This window comes from Pelophylax lessonae, assembly GCF_965119305.1.
Source record: "Pelophylax lessonae genome assembly, chromosome: 12".
Lineage (NCBI taxonomy): Eukaryota > Metazoa > Chordata > Amphibia > Anura > Ranidae > Pelophylax > Pelophylax lessonae.
Window position 1 is genome coordinate 36,067,941 of NC_138779.1, and position 24,325 is coordinate 36,092,265.

General features: G+C 44.8%; 1 protein-coding gene across 1 annotated transcript in view; it reads left to right on the forward strand.

The window, feature by feature from the left end:
• Window positions 1-24,325, forward strand: part of LOC309568836 (uncharacterized protein) — a 149,296-nt gene that overhangs the window by 78,612 nt on the left and 46,359 nt on the right. Inside the window, exons 4-6 of the mRNA XM_082274621.1 lie at window positions 18,335-18,567; window positions 18,694-18,899; window positions 21,969-22,142. Coding sequence (XP_082130747.1) covers window positions 18,335-18,567; window positions 18,694-18,899; window positions 21,969-22,142 — 613 coding nt within the window. The remainder of the gene's footprint in view (window positions 1-18,334; window positions 18,568-18,693; window positions 18,900-21,968; window positions 22,143-24,325) is intronic.

The window sequence follows — 24,325 nt, forward strand, 5'->3', positions numbered from 1 at the left end:
GTCTTCCTGTGTTTCTTGCTCCAGGAGTAAAACCACCAGAAGTAAGGCGTGGGGTCTCCTCAGACCACTCCCCATCCCTGACCGGCCCTGGCAAACTATCGCCATGGACTTTATCGTGGAACTTCCACCTTCGGCCGGGTGCTCCGCCATTTTTGTGGTTGTAGACCGGCTTACTAAGATGGCCCACTTTCTACCCCTCAAAGGTACCCCCTCTGCGAAAGAAACTGCAGAAGTCTTTATTAGGGAGATTGTGCGACTCCACGGGGTACCCAAGAACATTATCTCGGACAGAGGGGTACAGTTCACGTCCCGCTTTTGGAGGGCCTTGTGTAAGCTACTAAAAATTGAATTATCTATGTCTTCAGCTTACCACCCGCAGACGAACGGGCAAACAGAGAGAACGAACCAGACCCTGGAACAATATCTCCGGTGCTTTACCACCTTCGTCCAGGACGACTGGGTAGCATTACTACCATTTGCGGAATTTGCCTTTAATAATTCACGACATTCTGTCACCGGGCAATCTCCCTTCTTTGCCAATTATGGGTTTCATCCTTCCTTTCTGCCCGACTTCCCATCTGATTCCGGAGTGCCCGCAGTTCAGGTCACCATTGACTTCTTCACGAGTAACAACAAACTTCTGCAGGACACCTTGGCCAAGGCTCAGATAGCGTCCAAAATAATCTTTGATGGGAAAAAGAGGGGAGAACTGATTCTCCAACCAGGTGACCAGGTCTTTTTATCCACAGCTAACCTCCGCTTGGCATGCCCATCCAAGAAGTTGGCTCCCAGGTTTATCGGCCCATTCCCCGTTAAAAGAAGACTCAATGCCGTGTCCTATGAGCTATCCTTACCTGATACCCTACGGATCCATCCTGTGTTCCATGTCACTCTTTTAAAACCCGTAGTTCCCGACGCCTTCCCCGGCAGAAGCCCTGGACCTCCGAAACCAGTGATGGTGGATGGCGACATGGAGTACGAAGTTGAGGCTGTACTTGATTGCCGGAAAAGAGGTAACCAGCTTCAGTTCCTTATTAAATGGAAGGGTTATGGGCCGGAAGAGAATTCATGGGAACCTGAGAGTAACATTCATGCCGCAGACCTGATCCAGGCGTTTTTTCTTGCCCATCCTCAGAAAAGCAGTTTGTTGGGCACCCGGAGGTTGCCTTTAAGGGGGGGGCAATGTTAGGAATGCTTCCTGAGCACACTGATGTGCTGTCATGATTCTGCAATGCAAAGGGTTAACCTCTAGAGCAGACTAATTGCAGTAATTGGCAAACAGGCTGCCTTATTTAAACAGCTCAGAAGCACTGTGTCTTCGCTGTCTTGTCTGCAGCTCTTCCTGTGTTCCTGAAGCCTGCTTCCTGTTACCTGTTTGATATCCGTTTGACATTTGGCTTGTTCCTGACCTTGTTTACCTGCTGCCCGTCCTGACCCCCGGCTTGTTTGACCATTCTCTCGGATCTCCCTTGTCTGCTTATCTGCCTTCGGATCTTGACCGGTTTCTCCCTTGGTGGGGCGACCCTGAGGACTGCGACCTGGTATCCACACGCAGCAAAGTCCATCCTCACCACTAGAGGCCCTGGCGAAAACCGGTGGATACTTAGATTCCGCACCTCAGGTTAGCCTGTGTCACTTACCTTGGGGGGTCCCGTCTAAGCTCCGCCCTCCAGCACACGTGGGGCCTTCCTCTGCCATCAGGCTACCACTTGTATCCCTAACAGTGCCTTTTCACACTACAATTTAGCCACCCAGGTTTAACCTTAGTTCTTTTATATTTATTACCCAATGGAGTACACTGGCTAATGGAATTAATTCAAATGTTCTTAAAGTATTCCCATTTTTCCTCCATGTTTTTTTGTTTTTAGAAAATTCTCCCATTTAATGTCATGGAGTGTGGAGCACAGCTTGGTAAAGGTGGCTCTCTTTAAATTTGATGTACATGTCCTACTCTCATGTCTGCTTTTCCTATGATTTACAGTGAACATAATTGCCTTGTGATCGCTGTTTCCTAAGGTATCCCTTACTTCCACATCCGCTATCAGTAGGTCAAGTAGGGCCTTGTTTTTAGTTGGGCCATCCACCAACTGAAACATAAAATTGTCCCAAAAGACATTTAGAAGAATGAGCAGTTCCATCTGCCTTGTCAATATCTGGATAATTATATTCCCCTGTGATAGTAACATTGCTCTACCATGCCACCATTTCTAACTGTGAAAGGAGATAGGGTTTCATCCTTCAGGATAAGGAGCTCCCTGGTTACACTGAGTCTTCTCCTCCTGTTCAGTATCATGTAGTCCCCGTTGTCCCCTCCTCCTGCTCTCGCTTGGGGTGCCTTTATACAACCAGTGCCTCAGTACCAACAGTGCCCCAGTACTCAATGATACCTTCAAAGCCTCAGTTTTCATAGTATTCCTAGTGCTTTGAGTACACACAATTCCCCAGTCACAATGCCTCTGTACTTGCAGTGCTCCGAGTACTTACAATTCCTCAGGTACTCACAATACTCAGGTTACTCTCAGTGCCCCAGTTACTCACAATGACCCAGTTACACACAGTGCTCCAAGTTACTCACAATTTCCCATTTACACACAGTGCTCCACGTTACTTGCACCGACTCGTGTGCCCCAAATTGCTGTCTCAGGTTACAGTGACCCAAGTTAGTCTCAATACTCCAAGTTACTGGCAATGCCCCCACTATATACAGAATACTCTCTATACTTACAATATTGCAGATTACTCCAAATTGCTCACAGTACCCCAAGTACTCACAAAGCTCCAAGTTACTCCCCAGTATTATTACCCACAGTTACTTGCAATGTTATAATTGACTCAAGTTACTCACAATACTCTAAGTTACAGCCATCAGTACTCCGGTTCTCCCAGTTACTCCCAATGCCCCAGATACTCACAAACCTCATTCCTTTCAATGCAACCAGGTTCAAACAACCCTTAGTACTCTCAATGCTTCCAGCAATTCACAATGTTTTCAGTTACTCAGAGCCCTCGTTATGCACAGTGCTCCCAGCTACTCACAGTGCTCCCAGATACTCACAGTCCACATTATTCACAATGCCAGTAGAGCCCCCAACACACTCACAGTGCCAACTCCAGCGATCCTCTCCCATAGCCACACACAGCCTCCGCTCTAACTCCTCTTTCTCCCATTTACCACCGCTCATCTCCCACTGCCTGCCCTCACACACAGCGCTCCGGCTACCTGGCCTCACACCAAAAGCAAAGCAAACCCACCCATCTATCCATACCTTCATGCTTTATTTTGTTGAGAAATCCTTTTGAAAAACACTCCCCTAGCAATTCTAGTCATGGCCATCTTGAGTAAGGGCAGATGATTCATGTAGCATTTACTTCTTGGATTTCATCTGCTCTTAGCTCAGGCATGCAGGCAGGAGGATGTGCTAAACTGAGAAAGCCCCTCCTTCCCTCCTCCAGATGAAAGACTCCTCCTGTGTCAGATGGGAAACCACATTAGCTCCCCTTCCCACTATATGAAGGGACAGGGCTGGGCAAACACAGAGGACACATCTTCTGAGGACAGTGGTCACACAGTAAAAGGGAACTCCTGCTTACATGGTGCTGCTGATCTCCTGCAGCCCATTTAAAGCCACTTCCTGTCTACACACACTTTGGCAATGGCTGCAAGTAAATATTACCATGAGAGGTGTCTTGGATCTCTTGTGTTATTATATACGTATGTCTTTTCAATTTTAAAATTCTTTTATAGGTAAAGAGTCTGTAAAGCCAAAACTTTTTTGGATAGAGATGGGTAAAACTCATATCAAAGTATATTTACTGTTTGGGTCTAGCTTGAGAGGTTTTCCTTCACTTCCTGTTCTGCAGATGTAACAAGAAAAGGAAATCTTCCTGAATCTTAAAGAGTTGTCATAGGACCAGGTTTCCCCTTTGAAGGATTTTCCTTCATCCATTGGCTGTCTCAGGGACAACGGTCACCGGGACCAATAGCCCCCTATTTATAAATATTACCAGCAGGGGCACAGACAGCAATAAAAACTTCACAAAGGGTCTAACCCTTCCATAATCTATCCAAACTTAAAAAAAAGCCTTTTCATATATTTTATTACTGTATAATTAGTTATTACTAACTCTATCTGTAGCGTGATGATAAAGAAGGACACCGGTCTCCAGTAAGTTTTTTTATTGCTTTACTGAGGTACTGTCTTTTGTTCTAAAATTTTGAACATCTTGAACAATTTACATAACATAGACTAAATAATAATACAAGTTACCTTCATATAGTCTAGAATAAAATAGATAATAATGAATAGTGAGTTGAATTACAAAGGTTTTTTATTAAAAAAAAAAAAAAGGACTTGGTAATCACAGCTCACAGCTCTGTCAGCTGAATTCCCTGTGATCGGCCTGTGAATTTAATAACATTAAAATGAGTTTACCTAGCTGATCAAAAATAAATATACACTGAATGATAAGTACTAAGTAAAGTTGAAACAAGAGAAGCAAAGCTCACCCTGTCAACATCACAAGATTGATTCTGTGCCAAAAATGTTACCACATCCATGGATTTGATGTTAAAAGTTACCTTGAATTCTACTTCTCTGACAAAAAAATAATGGTCTTTGGAGACAATTTATTGAAGCTTCAAATGATGAGTCTTTACTATACTTTATATCCAGCAGTTGTATGTATGAAATAATTAAAGCTGAAATAAACCCAAAATCAAAAAATGTAATATATTGCAGATTACCAATTGTTAGATGTTATGGCTGCATTTGTTTTCTTTTTTTAAGCATTTTCCCTCTGTTTTCATCTAGTGATCTGGCCAATAACACACCTCCTGTATTAAAGTTCCCCTCACTCTGGATGAAGGCACACGGGGGGCTCATTTAAACAGCAGCATTGTCAGTCTGGGGAGAAGGGAGTATTTCATCTACTAGCAAATTTAGATCCATAACAAATCGAAGCCTAACCCAGCTCATACTTTATAGTCAGTTACAGCAGTTTTTGAACCCTGTATTATGTATATTATGTATTATGTATATGTATATAGCACACTCCTGATCCTGAACCCTGTATTATGTATATGTATATAGCGCACTCCTGATCCCTACACTCTGTATGCACATACCCCCCAACTGTCCCGGATTTGCCGGGACTGTCTAGGGATTACAAGAAAATCTTGTCATCCCACGAATCTGGCTTAAGTCCCGCAGCCAGTGCTGGAATGCATGGCTCCATTATTGCATGCATTTCACGAGGGCTTGCTGATCACCAGGAAAACTCCCCCACATCTCCTGTGCCCTAGCCCTTCACTAGGGAAGCACCCCCGCACCTCCACCTCCTGCAGGGAGCCCAGACATACCACAAACTGCTTATGGAGCAGAACTCACGAATGTGGGCTCTGGGCTGGCAAACATCAGAACAGATGGGGAAACTCCAAGCCTCACCCACCTGCTACTGATTGAAGGTAAAGACTGGAGGCGGAGACTGGCCACTCAACGCAGGCAGCAAAACAAAATCCTGGCCCCGCCTACCTTTTGCTGAACAGAGAACTCTGAATTTCAGCTACTTGCCACTGACTGGAAGAGAAGAGGACTGGGGGTGAGGACGTCTCATTCAACAACCTTTAAGCAGAGGAAGTGTGTAAGTATTAGTGTGCATGGTAGTGTGTGCATGGTAGTGTGTGTATGGTAATGTGTGTATGGTAGTGTGTGTGTGTGTGCATGGTAGTGTGTGTGCATGGTAGTGTGTGTATGGTAATGTGTGTATGGTAGTGTGTGTGTGCATGGTGTTGTGTGTTTGTGCATGGTAGTGTGTGTGTGTGCTTGGTAGTGTGTGTGTATGGTAGTGTGTGTATGGTAATGTGTGTATGGTAGTGTGTGTGTGTGTGTGTGCATGGTAGTGTGTGTGTATGGTAGTGTGTGTATGGTAGTGTGTGTATGGTAATGTGTGTATGGTAGTGTGTGTGTGCATGGTGTTGTGTGTTTGTGCACGGTAGTGTGTGTGCATGGTAGTGTGTGTGTGTGTTTGGTAGTCTGTGTGTGCATGGTAGTGTGTGTGTGCATGGTAGTGTGTGTGTATGGTAGTGTGTGTCTGTGTATTGTAGTGTGTGCATGGTAGTGTGTGTGTGTGTGTGCGTGCATAGTAGGGTGTCTGTGTGCATTGTAGTGTGTGTGTGTGTGCGTGTGGTAGTGTGTGTGTGTGTGTGGTAGTGTGTGTGTGTGCATGGTAGTGTGTGTTACATAGTTAGTGAGGTTGAAAAAAGACATCAGTCTATCCAGTTCAACCTATGATGTGTGTGTGTGTTTGCCGTTAACCGTACATTGTATACCCCTAAATGTTGCAGTCTTTAAGGTGCCCATCTAAAAGTTTTTTGAAACTATGGATGCTCCCTCCTGATACCACTTCTTGTGGAAGAGAATTCCACATCCTTACTGCTCTGACAGTAAAGAAGCCCTTACACAGTTTAAGGTTAAACCATTTTTCTTCTAGTTTTAGTGAGTGCCCCCGTGTCTTATTGAATTTCCAATGTGTGTGTGTGCATGGTAGTGTGTGTGTGTGTGTGTGCATGGTAGTGTGTGTGTATGGTAGTGTGTGTGGGTGCATTGCAGTGTGTGCATGGTAGTGTGTATGGGAGAGTGTGTGTGCGCGTGTGCATGGTAGTGTGTGTAAGAGAATGCCTGAGTGTCTTTCTATGTGTTGCGCTGCCAAATTAATAATGTGAACCAACTATAAATTCAATAAAACATATAATATAACTACTACCACAACCAAAAAATAAATATAAAGTACAACATTTATATAAAGTTAAGTGTAATATAATAATAAATAAGTTATTTGGAAAGTTCATAAAATATAAATAAAAATGTAAATACTGTGGGTGATTGAAGAAGTTCATGAGAATTCATAGATGATGAAAGAACAACCAAGTGCAGTACTGCATGAAACAAACATGCTCTAATTGTGCACCTAGCATTCTAGCAACAATCACAACGATCATGTGCCTCTAACCCTCAATGTTGTGCACAACACCAAAGGAGGCTATCAAAGGCTCTTGCCAGAAGCATAGACCTCTGTAACAGAAGGTCTGACAGAGCTTTAGGGAGAAATCCCTTCTGGGATGGATGAATGGATCACCCTTCAAATCCAGTTGTGGTCAGCCAACTAAGGATGGTCAATAATGTCACCACTCCTTGAAATCTACACCCACCCCACCTTCTAGCACAAATCCTCTTCCCTCCCAAAGAGCCCTCCTCACATATCTGCCCACCCCCCACCTTCTAGCACAAGTCTATTTCCCTCAAAAAGCGCCTCCCCCCCGCCAGCACATATCTGACCCCTTCACCTCACATTCTAGCACAAGTCCTCTTTCCTCTCAAAGCAACCCCCCATTACATTTCCACCCTACCTCCTAGCACAAGTCCACTGCCCTCCCAAAGTGCCCACTCATCACATATTCCCTATCCCCCACCTTCTAGCACAAGTCCACATCCCAGCTAAATGACAACATTTATGCCCTGAAGAAGGGGGGGTTTCTGTTCCCCCGAAATGCGTTGTCGTTAACATGTTCTGCTACCAATAAAACGACGATCTTTTGATCTAAGTGGGATTCTTATTGCTGATTTTAGGCGCTCCTTTAACCGACTACCACTAGAAACTTTGGAAACAACCACTAGGCCGTATCTTAAGGTAGCAGCCCAGAACCCTTAACAAAGGTCCACTGCCTTTTTTCATCCAGTCGGGCCAGATTAATTGGGAGTTAATTTCCCCAAGTGGCCCTCTCTCACCTACCACCCACCCACAGACCCTCTATCGAGCAGGCCAGTCCAGCGCAGCCATCCACTTTTCAAAAACACACCCCAGCTAAGGCACCCCCAGAATATATCCGCACAGGTTCTCCCCTCCCAAAATACCCCCACTCCCCACCCCATCTTCTAGCACAAGTCTTCTCTCTTCCCAAAGCTCCCCCCAGCACATATCCAAGCCTGGGGTTGGTTTAACTGTGCCCTTTAAGCCCCTCCCACTGTGAAGTTCAGCCACTCCAACTATTTGCCGCCCTCAAATGTCCCTCATTCTTAGGTTTGAAAGTTGGGAGGTATGCATGCAGCTAACTCCTGATCTCTGCACTCTGTACATAGCACACTTCTGAACCCTGCACTTTATACATAGCACACTCCTGCACTCTAAAAGTAGCGCACTCCGGAGACCTTCACTCTGTACATAGTGCACTTCTGAACTCTGCACACTCTGTGTAGCACACTCTTGATCTCTGTACTTTGTATATAGCACACTCCTGAACCCTGAACTCTGCATGCAGCACATTCCTGAACTCTGAGAACACACCTCTTCAGCACAGGTGCCTCACTTGCTGATACAGCTACTCCACCAGCCGCACTCCTACAGCGTCATGCCACACTGTATCACCTTGGACCTGCCCCCTTTAACTGGCCCCCCTTTCCTTTTTGCAACATATAAGCAGGTTGAAAAATAGCCAGTCAGGTGCTGTCCCAGACGAGAGGGTAGGAGTTAATGCCTTTCCTGGTTCTTTGGTCTTTTGTTGGGTTCTTTCTGGGCCCAGCCTACTAATCCCATGATATAAATAAGGCAAAGTGGTCCGGAACTGGGGATGGGTCGGTGCGGTTCGGGATTTGGTTCTCTCTAACAGTATGTTCCTGAAAAAAGCCTAGTAGAGAGCTAAGACCGATGCCTGTAAGGGAGTGAGACAAAGAACGACACCTTCGAGGAGCAGAAGAATGTCGCCCACTACTACCTGGATATAAAGTCATTGGAACCCAGGGTTCGTCCCGAAGACCCCAGCCACTGGATGAATGCCTCTGATGGACTCTGTGTTACAGCCTGAATCTAGAGTTGGGGAATTAGGGAAGAATTATGCTTTTGAATTTTGGACTTTGTAATTGCCCTTTTTCACTTTCCTAAGTAAAACATTTAAAAAATGTTGTCCTTGCTTGGTCTGGGGGTACTCAAAGAGGTGTAATGCAAGTAACTGGCAAACAAAGTCTACTGAGTGGGTCTTAAACGCATTGGGATATGAAGACATTGGTGTGGACTGGAGTAGAACAGTGTGAAGACACAAGTGGTTACCTAGGGTAATAGAAGTTTTACAGCAGCCTGTCGTTAGCATTTATCTGTAAAAATGTGGAATGACCTCTAGCAGTGAGGGAGATGTTGTCGGCAAATGCCATACTCGTTATCTTCAGATTGAAACCAAAGACAGAGAGGCAATTATTTTTTTTTCTTTCAGTGACACCACTGACACAGGGACATTTTTTACTTCCAATGACACCACTGACACAGGGACATTTTTCACTTCCAGTGACACCACTGACACAGGGACATTTTTTTACTTCCAGTGACATCGCTGTCACAGGGACATTTTTCACTTCCAGTGACATCATTAAAACCGAAACTTTTTTTCCTTCGATTGACATTACTGACACGGGGACATTTATTCCCTTATGGTCACACCGCCAACGCAGGGATGATTTTTCCTTATTGTGACACCTGCAACAAGGAATTGTTTCCTTCCAGTGACACTACTGACATTTTCCTCATACCAATTCCAGGGAATTGCTTCCTTTTGCCACTGTTAGCTCCATATGTTTCTGCATGACAGAATTTGCACCACTAATAAACTGTTCAGTTTGCTGTAGTGTGACACTATTTTAGCACCTGACACAACCATTAGAAATGGTCCTGTGCATGGCATTTAGTCTCCCCACTTCTTTACTCTGGGTAAGTGCAGTTTGGCATTTTCGCCCTGGACACTGGTTGATTCATTTAGCAAAAAACGGGAGGCTTGAAACTACAAACATCCATGCGCTGTTAGCCCACAACAGGACTTAGGAACTGAGTTCATTTTTTGTTTAGCAGACATTTTTCGCTACTTGCAGGATGTTTAAAGTTGGGTTACCAGGTGTCTCTGGTTTAGTGACAGTTCCCAGATTTAGGAGGCTGTCCCCAGATAATGTGTCCTCAATTTCATCCCTGTTTTAAAGAAAGCATCTGCAATCACTATCTAGTTTCAATAATAGTGTTCCCAGCCAGGGGGTGGCTTGTAAGCAGGTGTAATACCCCTTTTTAGAGAGAACACTCCCCTGATTATGTAGTGGGTGGAGTGTTGTACTCCTTTATTTTCTGATGTGGGAGAGGCATTGGGCATAAGATGGATGGGACATGGCTATCACTGAATTAATCTAAGTGTAGGTTTGTAGCCAGAAAAGGTGGTAGGCCAAGCAAAGACACACTGTGTGAGGACCCATTGCTGGGTATTCATGAAAGAGCATTTGGGAAGATGAATGGACCTTAGAGTTTGGGTTGGTGGCTCTGAACTGTTCAACATCGTAACTGTGTGAAGGTTGTGAAGTTATGTGCCAAGGCATTAACCTGAAGTTCTACAGTAAATAGTTAAAGCAGCACTCTGTGTGGACATTCTTTATTTAATAAGGTGGGCTTTGTTCCTGAAAACAGTTGTGAGTGTGGTGATGGGACCAGGTTTCAGACCGGAAGTAATTGAAAAACAAAATAGTGGACTAACCCCTCCAGGACAGGTATTTGCATACTTCATCTGAAGAAGAAGCTGAGCGGAGCCCCTGGCAAGCTTGGTGGAAATCAGCAGCTAATCCAGCTTGCCAACTGGGTGACTTTTTTGTTACTGGTACTGCCTGTGCCTGAAGTCCTCTTTCTTTGATGGTGGGAAGGGGTGTATCCGCAAGTATTAGCTCCTGGGTCCCGTGTGGATATCATGTGATCCACCTGGTCTCTCCCGGTTTGTGCAAACTTCCAAGTGGGAGCAAGGACCAGCAAGTGGAGAAGATGCCACATTTCTTCTGGCCTGCATAGCTCAAGATTACTCATGTGTCTAGCATTCCCTAGGATTCCCCCAACTGAGACTAGACCAGTTAGACCCATGCTCATTATTACCCTCATTCTCTAGAATGATCTTGACAAATTGCCGCCCCCGACCCCCCTGTGCCCATGTGTGTGAGTGCTGTGTGGCAAAACCAAAAACAGGTTTACCCAAGCTCATAGTACCCAGCAAAATGCTTTTGTTATCTTGTATTCATGCCCTGTGTAAATAAACAGAAACAGTATAATGCAATAGGATTTTGTGATAAATAAATGTAAAAGTGTATGGTGGAAAAGGAAAACAGTATGCTCACATTTTTACAGCCTGACTCATTTAAGCTACATCCAACTGAGACTACTGGATACCCTGTCAGGTATAATGTACGAGGCCCCATGATTTCTAATGGTGGCCCTGTATAGTGGGGAGTATAGACAGATGTTGCCGTTTACTTTATTTTGCAAGGGGTCAGTATTGCATGTTACAAACTAAACATCAAATATGCACAAAAACAGATGCTTACAGATGCTTATGAGTCTTCTGGTTGTCTCTACATTTGTGTCTTTTTGAACCATAGCCAAATCCCTGCAAGCTCTGCGCCAGGAAGCAAAAATTACAAGATTAGCAATGTCTCCAGATGTTTGAAAATCAGTGTATTGCCTTTTTATTCTTTATACCTTCAAGGCGTTCCTCCTGACCATGTATTCACATCTTGGTGCCTCTTGTTTGAAATGTATTTATTTTTTTCTTTATACCTTGAATGTCTGCCTCCTATTCCAAAAGTTTGTGACCATTTTTTTCCAGGGTTTTAGGTTAACATGGGTGTGTGTATCTGGTTTTGTGGATATGACTACTAAGCAGGATGTGGCATTGTGGGTGTGGTTAAGTGTCCCCAGATTTCATTTTAAAAATATGGTCACCTTACTTTAACGTGGACCTTTAACCCTTAACTCTAAAAATCCTAGGTGTATGCAGCTCTGCATGTTGAACAATAAACATCCTTAAGTGGTCTTCAAAATTAATGCTTTATTTGTGTACTTATATTTTCTTTTCCAATGTTTTTTATTAAAAAGAGTTTTAGGCAAACGATGGGGTTCAAAATTGTACAAGTATATATTAAACAATGGTGTTACAACGGAAATGCTCAAAATCAACATATTCTAGTTGTAATAGAACTATACCATATCATAGTTGCTGTCCATAGCCATCTTTGTCCGAGGGGGCTAGGTGAAGACATATAAAATGCACCGGTCAAGATAATCTGTACACTATAGACATAGTAACTTAAGTATCAACATTAATGGCAATTCAGAAACACTATTTATATATGGTTCCTAAGCAGGAAAGAAGAAAAAAAAGCGAGGGAGGGAGGAGGGTCCCGCAAAGTAAATTCTGCATAGTTGGACCAAATTTATGCCAATCTAAAGAACACCACATTTCCAAGTGTGGACCAGGTTAAGAGCAAGCCCCTAAGTTAAAAATGTCAGAATTGGGCCTAATTAGCCATTTTACCTCCCCGGTCCAAATTGGGCCCAAAGCAGTGGTGCCGGGGGGGCTGACCTGAGTTATAGCTCCGAGTGGTCCCCCAAAAAGCCCCCGGTCTCCTGCTATGTGTAAATCATTAATAGCCCAGAGTCCATGTTCCTCCTTTCTGTGCTGACCTGGCCTCAGCCTGGCTCTACTGCCTGGCTTGCATGCTGCGGCCCCCTGGTTGCTAGCATGGCCTGCCACTTGGCGTCTAGCAACCAGTGATGTTACGTGACGTCAGCACGGACGTCAGCAGGAGAGCGTGGGCAACGTTCAGAGCGGAGGAGGATTTTAAATTCCTCCTCCGCGCCTAGAATTTACTCCACCCACCAGTCACCTCCCTCTTCTCCGGGCGGCAGCGCGGGCTCAGCTTAGAGCTGAGGGAGGCCCTGAAGCCACAGGTCGTGGCGCCAGGTCAGTCAGACTCAGTGTAAATAATATTTTGCTTTCTGGGCTTCCCCTGTCTCAAGTAATTGCAAATACTCTTTCAGAAATAGTATTTGCAATTACTAAGTTGAGACAGGAAAGCACAGAAAGCAAAAAATGTATAGGCTATAGGTCTTTATTGTTTTTAAAGCATTTTCTTTTTTGAAATTCCTTATTAACACATGTGAGGGGCTATAAAAATACAATGTCCTGCCTTTAAATATGTGTTATGAACATAATGTTAACGCAACCTGCTGTTGAGCTGTTTCTATTATGTGTACATATTTATCTACGTTTTCGCTGAATAAAAATTGTATTTTTTTTAAATAAAATCAGATTTTTTTGAAAGGCCCCTTAGTGAGCCGTGATGATCTTTGCCTGCATTCTTTTATTCATTTATTTATTTATTCATTTAGCCATTGTTGGGGATTCTGTGTTTGCTATGTTTTTTCCCACCCCTCATGTTGACACTACTTTGGGACATCCCCCTGGTCTGAAGACTTGAAACTGTGTCTGTCAGTGAACCTCAGAGAAAAGGATTTTACGGTAGGACAAAAATCCATTTTTTTTTACAGTATCCTCTTCCAATCTACTGAATCTCTGTGGTACTCAGAGGTGGAGAACTCAGCGTGGAAAGAGAGAATGCCGTAAAGGTGGGATTTTCTGAAAATTAATATACAATCTAAAAGTAGAAAATTTATGTGTGTAAGCTGCATCTTATGGATAGTTTTGGACTTTAATATTTTGAACTGATGTGTATTTTAGAGAGTCACTATTACATAGTGTGCCTTTTACCTTGCACTTTGTTGTAGTTTTTCTCTAAACTCCAATTTGTTTTTTTTTAACAGAAACGTTTTTATTGATTTTCAAAACAAGGGACACCCAAACTGGGTACATCCAGAACAGAGAACAACATAACAAACTGTGGGGTTATTAGAACAACATAATCACGTAGGAACAGTCAGCAAGCGATCTCATGGGAACATCATAACCTAAGTATAGACAATCATCGTGACAGTGAAGGTCATGGCACAAAAGAAAGAAACAGGAAAACCAGAGGGGGGCAGGTAAGACAAAGGTATAGAGCCGGGAGGGTGAAAACGAGCGAGCCCGGAAAAGGATCAGCCAGTCACCCAGGGCTCCCAGATTTTGTCAAAATTTTTGGGACATTTTCTAGACATATAGGTAATCTTACAGAGTGGTAGAACTGAGTCAACCAACTTTTTCCAGTGAGATACAGTAGGTGGATCGGCTGTCTTCCAATGGGTAAGTATAACTTTCCAAGCATAAAAGGTAGCATAAAATGTAAGAAGTTTAGCATATTTACCGGAGGGGAGAGCTTCATCGATACCTAGGAGAAGGACTTTAGGGTCTAGAGGGACAACTAGATTCGTAATGGAGGACAACTCTCCTGCAACCGCCCTCCAGAAATCTTGGATCAGAGGGCACGCCCAGACCACATGAATAAAGGAACCTAGGGCAGACTGGCATTTGGGGAACCTATCAGACCTAGTTGGATAAATCCGGGCCAATTTTTGAGGGGTGTAGTAGACCCTGTGGAGGAATCGGAGTTGGGTATATTGATCTCTAGCCGATATGACCAGCAGAATGTAGGACTTCAGGCCTTCCTCCCAGTCCTCCAACGTTAGAGAAGGAACATCCTCCTGCCAGGCGCTGAGGAGTCGGGTCAAGGTTGTTGGATCAGAGGTCGAGATCCTAAGGTAGAGGGGAGAGAGCAATCTATCTGCATTCTTAGAGATGAGAAAGCGTTCTACCGTATCGGGAATTGCTTGGAATAAGCGTGGCAGAGCTGCAGAAAGCGAAAGAACATTGAGGGGGGTAGATCAAAAGCTATTTTGAGTTCATCGAAAGAACTTAGTCTACCGTCAGGTATGATATGGTCAAGCTTCTTGATTCCATACCTGGCCCAAAGAGCCAGATCAGGCATGGAATGGAAGTGGGGCAGACGGGGGTTACCCCAGAGTGGAATGTGGGGAGAGATGTCACCGCGATCAGAGAACGCCTCCGACACCTGTCTCCAAACCATAACCGTGGTGCGCATCGGCGCCGTCATGTCAGGGTGGGCCTTCAGCCCTCTAAATACCAGGTTACTCAGTGCTGAGTAGGAGCCCAGTATGGCTGCCTCAAGGGTAACTGCAGGGTTAGAGCGGGTTTGGGCAAACCACCATCTCACCGTCACCAAGACCACCGCCCAGTAGTAGTGTCGGAACGATGGCAATGCCAGACCCCCTTGGGATAATGGTAGTTGAAGAGTAATTTTTGCAATACGGGGGATGGAACCCGACAAAATAAAGGACATCACCACTGTGTCCAACTTGCAGAAGAAGGACAAGGGAATGGGGACTGGGGTATTGCGAAAGACGTATAAAAGCTTTGGGAGGAAGGTCATTTTAAAAAGAATGATTCTACCCACAGGGGAGATCGGGAGGGTCTTCCAAGCCTGACATCGGAGAGTAAGTTGGTGAAGTATGGGATATAAATTGTCCGTCAGGTAGGAAGAGAGGTCCTGTGACACTTCAATCCCCAGATACCTAAATTTCGGGACCCAGGACAATGGAAGGGAAGGTAAAGAGGGCGGCAGCCTTGGCGACAGCGAGAACAGCAGCAACTTATTCCAGTTAATCCTAACCCCAGAGAATCTACTAAACTGATCTATAGTCTCCAGTGCAGTTTTGAGGGAGTTCTCCGCATCCGGAAGGTAGAGTAGAGTATCGTCTGCATAAAGGGAAATTTTTTCAAGGAGGGGACCTACCGGGATTCCCGCAATCAAGGGGAGAGCTCTAATTAGAATGGCAAGGACCTGTTTGGTCCCTCTCCCCAGTGCAAAGAGAGGGGAGAGGACACCATTTGTCCGCACCCTGGCAGTAGGGTTGCTGTAGAGGAGCTGGATCCACAAAATGAATTTGGAGCCCACACCAAAACAGCGTAGTGCCTGCCAGAGAAAGCCCCACTCCACGGAGTCAAAGGCCTTCTCTGTGTCCAGCGAGGCCACCAACCCCCCAGAATCAGAGGCACTAGCATGTGCTAGGTTGGTAAAGAGACGGCGGAGATTAATGTCCGTGCCCTTGCCCGGCATAAATCCAATTTGGTCGCCATGAACCAGAGAGAGAATCACCGAGTTCAGGCGATTAGCTAGGAGTTTGGCAAATATCTTGGCATCCACGTTGATTAAAGAAATCGGTCTGTAGGAGCCACACAATGCAGGGTCCTTACCGGGCTTAGGCACAACCACAATCACTGCCTCGGACATGGACTGGGGAAGAGAGCCCAGATCGGCCACCTCATTCACCAGGCCATGAAAGTGGGAGAGGAGAACGTCCTCGTTGGCTTAAAGAACTCAGATGGGAGTCCGTCTGGGCCAGGAGTTTTGGATGTTTGTAGGGAGCCTATCACCTGTTGAATTTCTTTGCGTGTAAAATGGGTCTCTAAACGTCTCGCAGTTCCGGAGGAAAAGTTCAGGGAAATCAATGAGGGATAGATAGGAGGTTAGATCATCCGAGGTATAGTCCACCCGGGAGGAGTAGAGGCTGGCATAGAATTCGGCAAAGCAGGTATTAATCTGAGCAGGGTCAGAACATAAAGAGCCCCCTAGATCTCTAACATGGGGTATATGCGCGTTCCCTAGACAACCACGCCAAGAGTCTACCCGCCCGCTCGCCTTGTTAGAAGATACGGTGGGACTGCGACAAGACTAATTTTTTACAGGAGATCGTGTGGAGAAGGGTGATTTCTTTATAGGTAGCAGTCAGGGCACTATAAATCCCTTTATCGCCGGTGGCCACATAATCTGCCTCCTGATGTTTCGCTGTAGACTCCAATTCCTCCAGCGCCAGAGAAGACTCCTTCCTGGTCCTCCCTATAGCAAATTGGTACTGACCCCTAGCATATGCCTTGAAGGCATCCTAGGTCGTAGCTGAGTCTGCCATGCCCTTATTATGGATCCAAAAGTCTAGGAGATCAGATGTCACCCTCGGGGCCACCCTCTCATCCGTCACCCAGAACCGGGACAGCCGCCATAGGCAAGGCCCAAAGGGCGCGTCCGTTCCAAACTTCAGGAGCCCAGGTGCATGATCCGAGATGCCCCTAGGTAAGATGGAGTCCTCAAGGATGAGTGCTAGAAGGGGATTGCTGACCCATATAAGATCTATGCGGGAGAGAGTGGCATGGGTGGCGAAGTGGCAGGTGAACTGCCTCTCTCGAGGGTGCTTCCACCTCCACACGTCCCAAAGGCCGTACACATCAGCCCAACGAGAGAGGGGGGAGTCCACCGCCGGGTCCATCCCCATCCTGTCTTCCAGTAGCAGCTGAGCAGCAGGGTATTTGGCCAGGAGTGGGGTCAGCACACGAAGAAGAGTCATACTGGCCGGGGGGGGGGATTGTATACACCCGCAATAACCAATTCAAGCCTATCACACATAGCATGAAGAACAACATATCTACCCCTGGGGTCCAGGTGGAGATCCAGGAGAGTAAACTGCAGGGACTTGTGAATGAGGGTACTAACACCTCTCGAGTAGGAGGAGTAAGTGGAGTGGTAATGGGAGCCCACCTAGGGTTTCTTAAGTGCGAGCAATTTACTACCCACGAGGTGGGTTTCCTGTAGGATGCAAATATGCGGGTGGTATTTTTTAAGAAAGTCAAACATGAGAGACCTTTTAAATTTGGAGTTAAGACCCCGGACATTCCAGGAGACAATGGTTAGAGGAGCCATGACAACAAGAATGAAAATAACGAAAGGGCCCGGATCTCCACCCAGGTCCCCAGAGCAACATACAATCGTAGCCAACAGCGCCAGAGATCAGTGGCGGCAATAGAGGGCAGCTCGCAGCACACGAGAGCGTCCCAGAAGCCATCTGTTGCCCCAGTGATGCATAATATAGCCAAAAGAACATAATAAACCCCAGCAGAAAAAAACATAGAAAACAAACCCCCCCCACCCCACGCAACCCCAGAAACCTGGGTGTGCCTTACATCCCCAAAACAGGTTGGCAACTGGCATACGGAGGAGTGAACAGTGGCACCCCGAAGGGTGATGGAAGGCCAAGTTCTAGAGTCAAGGCCCACATGTGGATCGCCATGTAGGATGGGAAACACTGGGTAAGTGGTCCCTGCAGGAAAGTGTTTCTCCCGAAGTATTCCGGGCGCACAAATCTTGGGTGCAGTTACAAACAGGTAGGAACAATGCTAGGTAAATCCAGATGTAAGAGAGCCGAAGCAGAACCGAAGGGATGCAAAGGAACCATAATGGAAAGTACCATCAGCAGGGCCTGTGGAGCAGGCCTCCGCTCACCAAAAGGAAGAAACCGGCCTGGGGTCCAAGAGCAACAGGCCGGACAATAGATCACAGGAGAAGGCCGCAGTAGAGATGTCAGGTCCTAGGTAGGTTTCAATCCAGTGCGAGGCGTCTTCCGGCGAGGTGAAAAACCGTACAGATTCCCCATCTTGCACCCGTAAGCGGGCAGGGAAGAGCATACTATATTTTATCTTCCTGTTCCTCAGATCCAGTTTAACATGGTCAAAGGAGCGCCGGAGCAGCTGTGTGTCCACCGAGTAGTCGGGGAAGATCATGATCTTGGCAGCCTCAAAGTGGAGAGCATCCAATTTCTTAGCCTCCCTCAAGACCAGATCCCTGTCCCTGAAGTTGAGAAGCCGGAAAATGAACGTGCGCGGTGGGGAGCCCGGAGGTCCACAGGCTGCAGGCATTCTGTGGGCTCTCTCCACCACGAAAAAAGGTGAAAACTGGGCCTGCGGGAGGAGGGCACGCAGGAAACGTTCTGTAAAGGACGTCGGGTCCGGGGCCTCGGCGCCCTTGGGAAGGCCCACGACCTGGATGTTGTTCCTCCTGTTTCGATTTTCAGCATCTTCCGCCCTCGATTCCAGGCCCTTCACCTTGGTCGTAAGGGTGTGGAGGGTGGCAGCGTGGTCATGCAGGATGTCCTCCGACTCCCCAACCCTGCGCTCCACCTCCGACATGCGGGTGCGGAACTTGTCCATGTCCCTCCGCAGGAGGCCAATGTCGGATTGCAGGGAATTGATCTTACCCGTCAGGGTAGCTTGGCAGGTGGTAATCGCCAGCATGAGTGCGGCAAAGTTGTCCGTCTCCTGCTGGGCTGGGTGGGGGGAAGGGCCTTGTGCGCGCCAGAAGAGGAGGACTTTTTACCGGGCTTGGAGGAGTGAGAAGAGCGGGAACTGCGGCGCATCACCATCATGACTTCCCCCCGGGGCAGCAGAGCAGGTTAGCAGGGTTAATAAGTGCAGGGACCGGGTAAATAGCGGCGATCCTCACAGAGCTCCCTCACTTAGCAGCCGCTCCAGTGGCCACCTTGGACACGCCCCTAAACTCCAATTTGTAGTGAAGCAAATTCCAAATTGCAAAGATAAAGCTAAAATTGCCAAGCTACGGCTACAGGTGAGTTGGAGAATTTTTCCATATTGACTATTTTTGCCTCATTGCGCATTTTGAATCTTTTTTGCTTTAAATTGGCGTTTAGAGAATAAACCCCTGTTACGTGTTATTAAATAAGTGTTATAAAAAGTGTCTTAAATATTGCCTGACAGGCTGACAGAGTGTGGATTTTCTAAAATATAATTATTACCAAATTCCTCTTTGGTTTGATGCTAATATGAGTATTGGCTGTTGATTACTTTGTGTTAAGTATAATAAACATACAGCTGTGTATGCATATTTTTTTACTTGAGTCTGGCTTTTCTCTTCTGCCAGTGTGTTTTGATGTGTGCACAAAGGGGTGTGTGTGTGCGCAGATTTATATTCTATCCTGCTCCCTGCATTAGATTACTGCCGTCTTAAATATAGGTTTTAATGGTGGGGCATTGGGCAGGGGTGAGGGGGGGCATTGGGTGGAGCTTGGGCAGTACTTACTTTTAAATGTGGAAGGAGCTTGGGTGGGACTTACTTTAAAATGTGAGAGGGGTTATCAAATTTACCTTCTGGTTGAAGCCCCTGGTCTTTTTTCCCACCTAGCAACACCCCTGGACCAAAGAGTCAATATTTTGTGTGGTCACCATTATTTTCAAGCCCTGCCTTAACTCTCTTGGGCATGGAGTTCACCCGTACACCAGAGCTTCACAGGTTGCCACTAGAGTCCTCTTCCATTCCTCCATGACGACATCCCGAAACTGGTGGATGTTAGAGACCTTGCGCTCCTCCACCTTCCACCAAGAAATTCTTGGGCAGTCCATTACCTTTACCCTCAGCTTTTTTAGCAAGGCAGTGGTCGTTTTAGAGGTGTGTTTGGGGTCATTATCCTGTTGGAATACTGCCCTGCTGCCCAGCCGAAGGGAAGATATCATGCTCTACTTCAGTATGTCACAGTACATGTTGGCATTCATGATTCCCTCAACTGTAGCTCCCCAGTGCCAGCAGTACTCATGTAGCCCCAGACCATGACACTCCCACCACCATGCTTGACTGTAGGCAAGATACACTTGTCTTTGTACTCCTCACCTGGTTGCCACCACACGCTTGACACCATCTGAACCAAATAAGTTTATCTTGGTCTCTTCAGACCAGAGGACATGGTTCCAGTAATTCATGTCCTTAGTCTGCTTGTCTTTAGCAAACTGTTTGCCGGCTTTCTTGTGCATCATCTTTAGAAGAGGCTTCCTTCTGGGATGACAGCCATGCAGACTAATTTGATGCAGTGTGCGGCGTATGGTCTAAGCACTGACAGGCTGACCCCCCCACCCATTCAACCTCTGCAGCAATGCTGGCAGCATTCATACGTCTATTTCCCAAAGACAACCTCTGGATATGAGGCTGATAACGTGCACTCAACCTCTTTGGTCGACCATGGCGAGGTCTGTTCTGAGTGGAACCTGTCCTGTTAAACCGCTGTATGGTCTTGGCCACCATGCTGCAGCTCAGTTTCAGGGTCATGGCAATCTTTTTATAGCCTAGGCCATCTTTATGTAAAGCAACAATTCTTTTTTTCAGATACTTAGAGAGTTCATTGCCATGAGATGCCATGTTGAACTTTCAGTGACCAGTATGAGAGAGTGAGAGCGATAACACCAAATTTAACACACCTGCTCCCCATTTACACCTTAGACCTTGTAACACTAACGAGTCATGTGACACAGAGGAGGGAAAATGGCTAATTGGGCCCAATTTGAACATTTTTACTTAGGGGTGTACTCACTTTTGTTGCCAGCGGTTTAGACATTAATGGCTGTGTGTTGAGTTATTTCCAGGGGACAGCAAATTGACACTGTTATACAAGCTGTACACTCACTACTTTACATTGTAGCAAAGTGACATTTCTTCAGTGTTGTCACATGGAAAGATATAATAAAACATTTACAAAAATTTGAGGGTTGTACTCACTTTTGTGAGATACTGTATATAAGAAGATAAAAGAAAGAACAGAAGAAAGAAGATTTACCACCAATCCCCACGCTCCAGACCACATACCCCCCCCCCCCCCCCCGCCACGGGGATTGAAGGTATCTGATTCAGGGATTCCAGACCTTTTCAAAGAGATGTTGTTGGTCACGAAGGATGCTAGCCAATTTTTCATTTAATAGAATCAAAGAGATTTTGTTTTTCACTATTGCTAGGTTTAACGGAGGAGTTTTCCATACTCTCGCTATGATGATCTTAGCTGCTAGGTGTAATGTTCTGGTACCTCTGGTGCCCTTATTCCACTTTCCAATTCAGTGTATGCGTCCCACCATTCTCTTCGGGTAGGTACGCATACACCTTTAAGACCGATGCTGTCATCACTGAGCGCCGCAGAGCGGCTATTTCAACCGCCGGCGTTCTCACTCACATGTTCGTTTTATCCTCTGGTGTCTCTGCTAAAAAAAATACATATATATATATATATATATATATATATATATATATATATAAAATGTTTGGGGGTTCTGAGTAATTTTCTAGCAAAAAATACGGGTTTTCACTTCAACAGCATGTGTCAGAAAAAGGCCTGGTCCTAAAGTGGTTAAATATTTGCAAACTCAGGTGGCAATCAAAGCTCAGTCAGCTCTGTTACCATGGCTGCTTTGTAAATATATTTACAATTATATTGAATTAAAATGTACCAACCTTCTTTCAACTGAATATAAATAGAACTCCAACATTAAAGTTTAGTTGAAAGCAGAAATCAATAAGGTGAAGTTCAGCATTGCAGGACAATGGATTCCACAACACATGAACTCTATCATGTACATGGAATGGATACCAGAAATCATCTGGATTTATATTTCTCTAATAAGGAGGACATGGTCTTTGCAGATGATTCTTTAAAATTTCCAATGGCGAATATTTACAATCAGCTCAGCAGCGGTATGTACAGAATATATTGATATATTTAACAAAAAAGACTCATTTTGGTAATAAATCTAAGCATATCACTCACAGGAGTTGGGGTTCCCATAGCTCTGTCTTCACAGCTTCCCATTGCTGGTAGCAGGAGAATACTTTATTTCTGGCTCAAAAATCAAGCTATTTCTATAGAAAAAGTTATTCACGTCACTTTGAACTCTTCCACATTTTGTTGTGTTACAAGTTGCAATTTAAATAGATTTGATTGAGATTTTATGTATATGATGTCTATTAAAATTAATGTATAATTAATTATATAAAATTAAATTCAATTTGTAATTAAATAACAATTAACACAAAACATTGGGCTTCCTCTGGAGAAAACAATCGCCCTCTGATGTTGTATAATTGGTTGAATGAAGTCTACTTTTGGGTAATTAATTTTCCTGGTGTAAGCAAGCCCAGGATAAGGTTTTAGACAAGTACCAATCAAGGTTGGGTTCTAGAAATGATTTTTAAAAACTTCTCCAGTGGGCTTTTCAAAATTTTTAATTGTGAAAAGCTGTCTTGGGAGGCAAACAACAACTTCAAGATGAATACCATTTACTCCATCCAATGGCACAATGAAGGAATGGAGAACTCCAACGTGAGGTGGAGAGGTCAACAGTGTCAGGCTGTTCTAAAAAAAAAATCATAAACTGATGGAAGAGCCCTGGGGCCATCAAAATTTGAAAATCATTTTTTTTTTTTTTTTTTTTACTGAATTCTGACTTTGCAAGTCAGAATTCTGAGATTACAAGTTTGGACCATGCTAACATTTATTAAACACAATTCTGAGATTAAAAGTCAGAATTCTGAGTTTGAAAGTCAGAATTCTGAGATTAAAAGTCAGAATTCTGAGTTTAAAAAGTCAGAATTCTGAGTTTAAAGTCAGAATTCTGACTTTTAATCTCAGAATTCTGACTTTCAAACTCAGAATTCTGTAAAAAAAATATATATATATATTTTCAAACTCAGAAATCTTTGAATTTTTTTTATGATGGCCCCAGGGCTCTTCCATATAAACTGGTACCACATCATGATGAGACAATAACAAATGATAATGTATTTCCTATGACAGTTTTTTCTTTTTTACAAATATAAATTTATTGAAACACTGAAAGCGATACAGTAGAATAGAACAGTAGTTACATTTAAATATAACTAAAACACAGGTGAATAAAATAAGGCCACACATAGTTGTTAGAGCCATATGCAAAACTAGAGAGAAAAAAGGCCTGTAGGCTTACAGCAAGTAAAGGCACAAAATTATCTATATGAGGCCCATTGTGAAACTAGTCATGTTTGACTTGGCTCTCGAACATAAGAAAGTAAAGTGCTGAACATCTCTCTCGGCCCACTGTACCTTCCCTTTTCCAGCAGTTAGAACAGGATGGGTAAGATTGGAGGGGGGGGGGGGAGAAGAGGAGGACAGTAGAAAGTAGAAGGTAGAAGGGGGGGGGGGGTGAGGGGAATGTTTTGGTGAAGGTGTCACTTCTAGTCATTATATTATCACTTTTTATGTATTTGCTTGCAAAAGGTTAATTTACAAACATTATCATACTTGTTTTTTAACTTTAAGGCCCAGTTTACACTTGTATGAGTTGTCATGCAACTTTGCACCCCAAATTCACATGACGAGTTGCACCCCATGTTTTTTCAATGAGTACCGTTCATATTTGTGTGATTTAAGCCTCGTGCATACAGGGCGTTTTTTTCCGGCTGCTTTTAGGAAATAGAAGAGGGCAGAAAAACACTGCTAAACGCTAACGTAATTAAATGCGGCTAAATGTGCATTAGCACCAATGCAAAACGCTACTAAAAGCGTGTTTTTACAGCTGCTTTTTCCTGGTGTCAGTACTGGTTTTGCAGCTTGTTTTTTTTTTTTTCTAACGTCCCGTGGGCATGAGGCCTTAAAGTCACAGCGACATTAAAGTAGTTCCTGCACTACTTTGGTCTGACTTTCATGCGACATGAGGGCCATAGACTTCAATGTAAACCTTAAAAGTCGCATGAAAGCCGCACCTGAACTATATATATATGTGTGTGTGTGTGTGTGTGTCTGTGTGTGACTTTGTAGAGCACACACAGTCACATGGTCAAAGCCAAAGTCGCACTTGCCCAAAGTAGCATACCCAAAGTGGCATCAAAGTCCCATTAAGTCA